The sequence below is a fragment of the Mesitornis unicolor genome, unplaced genomic scaffold, assembly GCF_000695765.1.
Source record: "Mesitornis unicolor isolate BGI_N332 unplaced genomic scaffold, ASM69576v1 scaffold3069, whole genome shotgun sequence".
NCBI lineage: Eukaryota > Metazoa > Chordata > Aves > Mesitornithiformes > Mesitornithidae > Mesitornis > Mesitornis unicolor.
In genome coordinates this window covers 27,811-37,868 of record NW_010209049.1, presented here as the reverse complement: position 1 = coordinate 37,868, position 10,058 = coordinate 27,811, and the positions used below count along the sequence as shown (strand labels likewise).

The following is a 10,058-nucleotide window of genomic DNA, read 5'->3' as shown; positions in this document are numbered from 1 at the left end:
TTTCCCTAAAACATTTAACATTTAACAATGATCTTGGATTACAACCCTTTCTTTGGCTCTTTTTTCAGTTCCATCCAGATCTGTACCCAGATCTAGAAGCAACACAAGAACATGTCAACCCTGCTAGAATTTGCCTTGTCTAAAAAGGAACTATTTATCTGACAAATTTAAATACATATTTATTTACTGTTGTTAACATAGAGTGCATTAGTGCCAGAAGCTGCAATCTGATTAACACAGGCAGTTGGATATTCAGACAGATAAAGAGATATTATTTATGTGTAGATATCTATGTGTGTGTGTGAGAGAGAAAACATAATCTATGTCTAAATGGATGTCTATCTTATGTCTAAAAATACGCTTTCAGGCTCCTATTTGCAAATCTATAACCGAGAATTTGTGAACTTTCAGGTTATGGTATCAAAAAAGCTAAGTTACTTAGGAAAAGTGTGAAAAAAATGCTATCTGAAAATGTGTAAATGCATAGTTGAAATTTATTTTTTATTAAGCATGTTCTATATTTTCCTCAACTGAGCTACTATTAACTTGATGACTCCTGGTATGTGAAAATAAGGATCATTTTGAGGGATGATCAGAAAGGAATTTTTCAGATTAAAGAAGCACTTTTCAGTTTAGCCTTTCAATATTGATATATTTAAAATATTTTTACTCTTCCTGGTCAGTTGTCATGATTAGACTATTTTTATAACAACTTGGAAATTTATTTTATCTCCTTTAAAAGCCACTTGCTTTTTCAAGGCAGGAACACCTTTGATCTTTCCTAGATCAAGAAATTTTAAAATGTTAATGGAGTCAGTGGTTTCCTTGCCCTCCTTCCAAACAAATAGTATTAATTGGCTTTGAAGGTATTTCAGGCACTAGCTTTGCTGACAAAATGTAGAGAGCAAGGTCAGTCATTTCCCCTTAAAGTGGATGCAGTTGAGTGATTTCTTTGGCCTGCGGACTTTCCTTTTTCTTCTTGCTTTTCTATATTTTTCTTCTTAACTGCACAGTTTGTCAGTTGCCACAGAAAGGATATACATTTCTAAGCTGTTTTTAATAATATTTTGTATGCTGTTATTTAATTTTATTTCCTTACCTATCTTGAGATTTGTGCAGTATCTTTGCCTGTGGACAGTATCCTATTCAGGGTATTGAGCTATCCTATTGAGGGCTACTAATGCAGTTGGATCAAATTTGTCTGTTGCCCAAGAGTAATCAATACAACTGCAATGGTCAGTGGGACTGGACTTTGGAGAACAAACTCTGCTGAAGTTAATGATTTTGTAATGGTTCTTGGTGAATTGTCAACATTCTTTATTTTTCTAAAAACAGAGTTGGAAACCTCAATTTTTATTCTTTAGGTATGCCGTTATTTTTCTAAATTTACAGCATTTTGTTGCATAAACTGAGAGTTTAGCCTGTTTTTTGCAGACTACACAGCCTAGTGGGCTTTTTTTCCCCCTCTGATTTCCAAAAGAGTAAATTAGTTGATATTAGGTAGCAACTGGTAAAGTAAGGTAAAATGCCTGTAAGATAGATAACAAATTAATATTTTACCTTAGTTACAAACACAATGACAATTAATTATAAGCTTGATTTCTGAGAACTTTCTGTTGTTGACTTTCACAAATTATAGGTGACATCAGGTAGAAGTGTTAGATACCTGGGTGTAAACTATCAAGGTAGAGTTGTGGGGTTGCATTTTTCATTGCTAATTAAAAATCCTGAGGCTCTCAAGCTCTGATTCACATTATGTGACTACTCCTTTTGGTGAAGATTATCTGGCTGAATTTGCAGGGTCAGATACTTAATCTGTGAATTTCTCAGACTGTGGCTCTCCACTGTCATTTTATCCAAGCAATATGTATAATCACTGTAAACAGAAACAACAGTAAAGCTGATAAATTACAGCATATATATTATTATGAGTCCAAACTACAAAAAGTATCCTCCTTCTCTTACCTGGAATATGAGATGAAGTAAATATGATTTTAAAAAAAAATTTTAAACTGTGGCTTGGCAAGGCTGTATATTATTCATATAAGACAGATTAATTATGTGAGATACCTTTTCTTCAGTTTTTCACTAAGTGGAATACACAGGATGTATCAACACAGCAATGATGGGTTTTGTCCTATAAAAAATTATGGTATAGTAGTTTCTTTAAGTAGATAGTGGATGCGTTGTGTTTTCTGTTACAATTGGTGCCTATAAAGGTTTTTTTTTCCTAATATTTGTTTGGAATCTTTAGCTATATGCCATTTTTATAAGATGGATGTTAATGTGAGAGACAATTACATAAATGATAATACAAGGAATGGAACTGTTATATTCTCTGTAGTGTGCATTATAGTGTAACTTATTGGGGAAGGAATGTGTTGAACTATTACCTCATCTATCTAAAATGTTTTAAAAAATTTGGAAAATTTTTCTCAAGGGAGCCAGCAACTATGTAACAGTGTAATCCAAATAATTAGGCACACTTATTCACTGAGCATTCACACAAAGTCACTTGCCTTATATGGAATTTTCTCTTCTGTAATATGATTTTAAGTTGCTGTTTGATACATATGTTTTCCACATATATTGGAAGTTTTTATGGGAAGTTGGAAAAGGTCTTTTTATTTCTAACTTTTTACTTTTGCTGTTGTAAAAATAGTTTGAGAACTCTTTTGTTCTACGATACCAAATTTCACAACCCACTACAAAATTTTGAAAATCACAGAACCTTCTGAAGAATGATGATGATTTCTTGCCTAGTGCAGTATTATTGGTGTTCTTTATTCTGATTTACTGGTGTTTGCAAAGGCACTTGCAGCCACAAAAAGATTACATGTGGAGGGAGTATGTTACAGATACATCAGATGTACACAGTAAACCTAGAAATGCTTTGCGTTTCTGCAAAAGGCATGATAAATGTTAAAATCAGATACTTAATAGCTTAATTTTTCTTGCTTGTTGATTACTGAAATGACACAGATGTATATATGCCTGTGAGGTCTTACTGCAATGTACACCAGCATGTGAGATTGGAAAGCCCTCAGAGTGCATTGGACATCTATTTGCATGCTGACAAAGCCAAATCTTTCATGGTAGAATTGGACATGTTAAGTTTGTATCAGTTTTGTTGTTTTTTTCCGATGAAACTTTGAGTGTTTGCTTTCCCTTCTTTCCCTCCCTTGAAATGAGAAGATTATGGCATGCATTCACGAAATTTCTGTGAGAGTAGGGCTTTTAGCTGTCAATCAAAGTGGCTCTGAGGAGTCAAGGTCACCAGGAAGAAAAAATCTCTGAATAATAATTAGATGATGTAATTGTCATGACTTGTCTGAATAACAAAGACATGTTGGCTTACATTCTGGAATGCATATACGAAAACTTTTCAGCTGAAAATGTGTTTTTATTTCATTGTCAAGAATACTTGAAGAATTTGTATGTGGGTCAATGAAGAATGTTTAACTTCCTTAAATATACTTTGCAGTTTTTATGGGGTATTTTCTAATCTCTCCAGGCTATATACTTGCTGTAGGTGTAAGCTTCCATGTTTTCAACTTTTGTAAAATTTCTTTTTTTTTTTGTTTGTTCTTTTCTTTTTAAAGGTGGCTTTGGAGAGCATGGAATGTCAAAAAAACGAGGTGCCCTCTATCAGCTTATAGACAGGATAAGAAGATTTGGCTCTGGTATTTTCACTGTTTAAATTAGCGGATTGCCTGATGCGATGATGTATCATGAACATTAATGATGGTAGTGCTTTAACACTTTAAAGCCTATCTGTATTACCATTGGCATAAGCAAACTGTAAAATAAATAGTACAAGAATAGTAATGAAGTGATTAGCTCTTTGTTACATTTTCTTAGAGGTCTATTTCCAGCATCAAATCTGGAAGTTAAAATAGGTAGTTTTAAATCTCATATTAAAAATTCCTTAGCTGCTTTGTATGGCTGTGTTAACAGTTATCAGTTTAACTGATATCATTACAATGTAGTTTCAGTACAGGTAGGCTATGCTGCATGCCTGCTAATTTTTTGTTTGTTTTCTGGATCCACTTGGGGCATTCTGATGATTCATGCTGAGTTTGAAGCATTTACGGTGCGTTACACTGAACAGACACATTTTTATACTAATCATACTCTTGTCAGTATGAATGTAGGTGAATTCAGCATGCTGTGTAAGTGGAATTTCTGTTAATACTGGTTGAGTTTACTCACTCTATTTGATGCAAAGAGATGTCACTTCAATGTCATAAAACCTCAACCTCAAAAAGGAGAATATGTGAACCTCCATTGTAATCACACCACATTGTGTCTAAATGCATCACTGCATATCTTGTAAGATTAACCAGAGCACAGTTTACAGATGTGCTCTGGTAAATAATCTTCATTCTTTATAAGAGAATTACAATTTTAATATTGCATAAATGCTTGTCATCTTTTGCATGCTGTTTGGCGTAAATTTCTTATTGTAGCTCAAAAGAAACTTGAGAAGAAGAATTTTAAATGGTAAAACAGCTATTTTGACATGTGATGTGGTTCAGTAATGACTGCATATTAAGTGTAACAACAGTTTCTCTCTGAAGTTTCTACCTGAGTTTTAGACTGTTGTTTAATTTTCATTTGCACACTTACTTAATGCAGGAGTAAGTTATTTACTTTACCTGAGTAGTTTTTGTAAACCGTGAAATTTTATATATAATTCCTGATACATGATCTATATGTTAATGGTTACAAAGTCAGGTTTAAGAACTTTCTCCCTGCCTTGTGCTGTAGCTTCTTCCCTTTCTTCCTTCTGCTGCTCTCCCAGTCACGGGGCACTGCCATGATACTGTATCATGATCCTGTCCTGGAATCCTCCCCAACCCTGACATACCCATTAACACTTAGGTGGAAACTGGTATCGCAGGGGATACTTATAGAGAGAAGTATTCTCCACTTTCAGTGAAGAATAACAATTCAGCCCCACTGAGCAGGATTTGTTGAATGCTTTTCAAAGTGATCTGTTTTAATCAGCTTCCTTAATGTACACACTAACTTATCAATTGCTTCAGAAGAAGACTGCTAGCCCTGTCCTGGTGTGCAAATCCTTATCTAACTGTCCTTATACTCTTCTATTGTCATAGTAAGTTTCAGCTGATTTGGGAAAGATTTCCCTGTACAGGTATGAATGGTAGTAATATCTGTGAAAATAGGAGGCATTTTAATAAAGAAATTCCAGCTATGAGTAATATTTAGTCATGGGGTTCCAAAAGCTCGTATATGAAAAATGTATGTTTGCATCCTGAAGTGGTGTTGGGTTACTTTCAAGTCGAGTCAGATTTTCATCTGAAAATGTATCCACTAGTAACAGCTACAGATTATGGACATCAGAGGGAGAAATGACTCTCTCTGAATTTTTCCATGTGTGTACAACTTTGCAAATAATTTATCTATTTTTTTTTTCTTGATAATTCCTAATGATAAAAGCCAATCTTACACTTTAAGGATCAATATCTGTTCAGTTCTTTAAGAGTGGTCATACTTTTATTTTCTCCAGATATTGCAATAAAAATGAAAGGGATAGTGAATTCCTTGGTTATTTTGGGTCTCTTCAAAGTCTTTTCCTCTTTGCTGGAAAAATCCTAATTTATTTAAAAAAAAAACAAGGAGTGTGATTTTTTTTTAAAAAACTTATTAAATGGGAAGATTTAAGTGAAATTATACAGATGTCTCTTTAAGATTATAAATTCATGTGCAAATTGTTACTGTAGATATGTTTGAAAAGTAAAGATTTAGACTCTATTTCAAACATTTCAAAGAAAACTGAGTAATGATAGACTGTTGCATAACAGCAATGTCCTACTTTTAAAGGGCATAAAGAAATAATCTAGTTTTGACCTGCTGGAAAATAATTGTTCTCTTTTTTTTGTGGGTGTGCAATATCTCATTCAGTGTTTTAATTATCATTACAGGCTTTGAGCAAAATAATACATCTAAAGGAAGAACTACTGTAAAATTCTCAGGAAAAAATGAGAAAAACCGATTCCCCAGAGCTGCTACATCACGAACAGAAAGAATATGGCCAGGGGGTGTCATTCCATATGTAATAGGTGGAAATTTCACTGGTAAGCTTTGTGCTTTGGATGGGGAGAAGAAATACGAATTTTTTTAATTGCCGCCTGTTTTTTTTTTCTTTTTTAAAAAGTGAAGTCATACTATGATTTCTGTTGGATCAGGCCTGAAGTACATCTGTACTGAAAATATTAGTCATACTTCAAAAAAACTGTTCCCAAAGGCAAGCTACGTAATAAAAATGTATAACTGTATTTTAGAAAGCGCGGACTCTTTTTTTCTTGTCTATATGTTTCTTTGTTGCATGTTTGTTTAAAGAACCTAAGTAACAGAATGTAATTAAATCTGTTTTTTAAGAAATAAGGGATATTTAGTACAACACTATAACTAATTTAACTGATGTGACCGCTATGCTACTAAACTGATTTCACTCAACAAACCCACTCATATATGTTTTGTAGTTCCTCAGTTTTGTTTTCAGCTTGATACACACAGACATTTTATGTGACAAGAAAGACTGACTTCAAAATATATAGAATTCTTAGCAGAAAACTGTAGAAAAAGTTTTAAACATTTTTTTTATCCCTGAAAAATGTAAATTGATCAATATCAATGTGCATGTAAGAGGTAATTTAAAACAAAAAAGGAGGGAGAGAGGCAAAGAGGGATGGGAGAAGATGTTTAATAACATCTTATTTGTTGTGCACAGTAACACAGAAAACCAAAAGAAACATGTAAATGCTCACACATTGTATGCATATGTATATGGAGAGACCAGAGCCATTACTTCAAAACTGATAGCTACAGTCAAACTTTTAGTTTGAGTATTCACATAGTACTTTACCAAATATGACCTTTGTTTTAGGATTACCATCTTCTGAAAAAACGGTAGTAAATGAAATGAAAGCATATTATGTTAGACTTTTTACATCCTCTGTAATGAAAGATAAATTCTAAAGCTTGGCAAACATTGCTTTAAGATAAAAGAAAATGGTGAGATGGATTGAAATAACCTTTAATTTTGAGCATAGACAGGAGATCAAGAGAGATGATTCTGCCCCTCTACTCTGCTCTGGTGAGACTTCACCTGGGGTACTGTGTCCAGCTCTGGAACCCTCAGTACAAGCAGGACATAGGACTGCTGGAGCAGGTTCAGAGGAAGATGACAAAAATGATCAGAGGGCTGGAGCACCTCTCCTATGGCAACAGGCTGAGAGAGTTGGGATTGTTCAGCCTGGAGAAGAGAAGGCTCCAAGTGAGACCTTATTACGTCCTTTCAGTGCTTAAATGGGGCCTATAAGAAAGCCTTTAGCAAGGCTTGTTATGACAGGACAAAGAGTAACGGTTTTAAACTAAAGGAGGGTAGATTTAGACTGGATATAAGGAAGAAACTTTTTACAATGAGTGTGGTGAAACACTGAAACAAGTTGGCCAGAGAGGTAGTGAAGGTCCCATCCCTGGAAACATCTTTAGCTAGATCAGGTTGCTCAGAGCCCCATCAAGCCTGACCTTGAACATCTCCAGGAGTGAGGTCTCCACCACCTCACTGGGCAACCTGTTCCAGTGTTTCACCACTGGAGTGAAGAACTTCTTCCTAATGTCTAATCTAAATCTACCCTGCTCTAGTTTAAAACCATAGCCTCTTGTTTTGGTTGTTTCTGAATGTGTCTCATTTTTAAAACAAATATCTAGATATGCCTGGTATCATACCACACTTTTGGTGGATCATTTGATTTCTGAAAGGTTTTGATGGAAAGGAGCGGAGACTGGTCCCAGTTCAAGTCAGCACTATTAAAATCAAGTGTCTTGACTGGGATGCCTAGAAAAAACACTATGTTTTTTCTGCTCTCTTCCTCTGGTGTAACATAGCTGTGGTTTTTATTGCAGCTTTTATGTTTGCTAGAGTGCATCAGGCAGTATTGGTTCTCTTGCAGGCAGATGACGAGCTGATGATCCAAGTATCCCTTTAATTGGAGCCTGGCAATCTATGGGGCCGCTGGGACACAGGATTTCATGATCCAGTGACTCCTACCAGGCCTATATTGCTAGTATTAAAATATGATCTTAAGGAACAGGATGCAGTTAAGAAAGTCTCATAGTCTCTTTATTTCCTGTCATACAATTTTTTTCAGGCACCCAACGCGCCATGTTCAAACAGGCTATGCGGCACTGGGAAAAGTACACGTGTGTTACATTTATTGAACGAAGCGATGAAGAAAGTTATATTGTATTTACATACAGACCATGTGGGTAAGTATGTGTGTATAGAAACAGATACATGTTTGTCTGGCCATGTTTGTCAGATTTGCAGTTATAATTGAATATGTACTTCACTGGAAAATGAGTAGATAGTCACTGCATTTAAATGATACATGTGTTCTGCTTGGCTTTAGGTTCATTGAAAGCTGTTTGTATAGTAACTTCCTGAAGTTATGCTTCTTTTGTCTATTTCTAGACAAAATGATCTTGCTATATCTATATATAGATATGACACTTTTATATTTGGCTTTCTGTCATGTTTTTAATATTTATATGTATTGTTCTAAAGGTATTTCAGGCTGATCATTTGTTTATTCTTAGCTTTCTCCATGTCACATGTTTACTGCTGAATTACGTATAGACATCTATCCCATAGTCCTCTTCCAGCTTAATTGTTGTTAATTGTAATTTTAACTCTTCTACTGTTACTGTCCTTGCCTAGATTTGTTTAACCACCAAATTCCCTGACCATTTTGCAAATTCCTTTTTCCAGGTCACTGATGTGTAAAAGTGAACAAAATGAGTTTTATTACTTCCTAGTGCAGCTTTCCATTAATCACTGTATTCTGTCTTCAGATATTTCTGCTCCCAAATGCCTCAGTCAGTTATGTTTGTTATTTATTCCACTCAGAATTCTTAATTTTATACAGTGATCACTGAATTTCCCAAATTCATCATGTTAATTTTCCAAGAAGAGTGCTCACTCACCTGTGAAAATACTGTGCTTCTGATAGTCACCTTCTGTTTGGGTTTTAGGCTCCACAGTGAACAGCTCTCTGTCTTCCTTATAAATGACCACTTTGCATGTCTACTTCTGAATTTTTATGTGATAGGGTTGTGAAAAGAAGTTTTGGGACCTCTTTGCACCATAGGAATGATCCTGAATGTACTTCATTATAGCCCATAAGATTGCATGTAGATTTACCTGTTTACATTACCCGACTTTCTTTTTAAGGCATAGGACAATGTAATAATAGGCTATTTTAAGAAAGGCATTACCTTTACCTTGGAAAGTCTCCGAGCCACAGATCCTTGCAATTGGGGAGCTTATTCTACAGGAGCACCTCTGAACTTGCCTGTCATGTTCTTGCACTCCCATAGGTCTGCTGTAGACCCTTGTTAATGCCAAATGAAATGGACTTTTGTTCTGACCCAACATAGCTTTTTTTTATTTAACAATACTACCTGTAAGATAGGATTCAGGGATACTGACATACAGCTGAAAGAGAAATGGGAAGCAGAGAATAATCATGATGGTCCCCTCCTGCACTCACAGAGGTAGAAAGCAATGTGAATTTAAACAGAAGAGTGTAAAAGATATGTGATCTCAGGTGCTTTAGAAAGAGAAGTATGGAGATCTCGACAAAGGTCTTGATTTTGTGAAAAGTAAATTCTACAACTTCAAGTGCCCAAAGCCAAACTACAGAAAATCTCTCCAGTAAAAGCACTGTTCCTTAGGTTGGTTGATGCATCGTGAAATCAAGTCACTTTAGGGTGAAGGCTGGATTATAACCAATTCGAACCAGAAGGTTGCAATATACTTAGTATCTACCTTCAAAGTCACCATTTTCCTTTACAGTTAATGTTTTATTGGTGGGTATTTTACAAATAATTCACAAAGGCTCTAACAAGTTTAAAATAAAAACAAGGAAAGGGTGGCTATGAACAGTCCACCAGTGATGGGGAAAAAAAAAAGAGCTAAACAGTAAACAGAAGGGGCAATTTAATTGCTTTCTTGGGGGTCCTGAATC

General features: G+C 35.1%; 1 protein-coding gene across 1 annotated transcript in view; it reads left to right on the top strand.

Annotated features, from left to right (window-relative positions):
- The window catches only part of LOC104547145 (tolloid-like protein 1), a gene marked incomplete at its 3' end in the record, with an annotated part of 90,764 nt that overhangs the window by 60,122 nt on the left and 20,584 nt on the right, over nt 1-10,058 (top strand). The window contains exons 3-5 of the mRNA XM_010192730.1: nt 3,603-3,683; nt 5,949-6,101; nt 8,181-8,298. Coding sequence (XP_010191032.1) covers nt 3,603-3,683; nt 5,949-6,101; nt 8,181-8,298 — 352 coding nt within the window. The remainder of the gene's footprint in view (nt 1-3,602; nt 3,684-5,948; nt 6,102-8,180; nt 8,299-10,058) is intronic.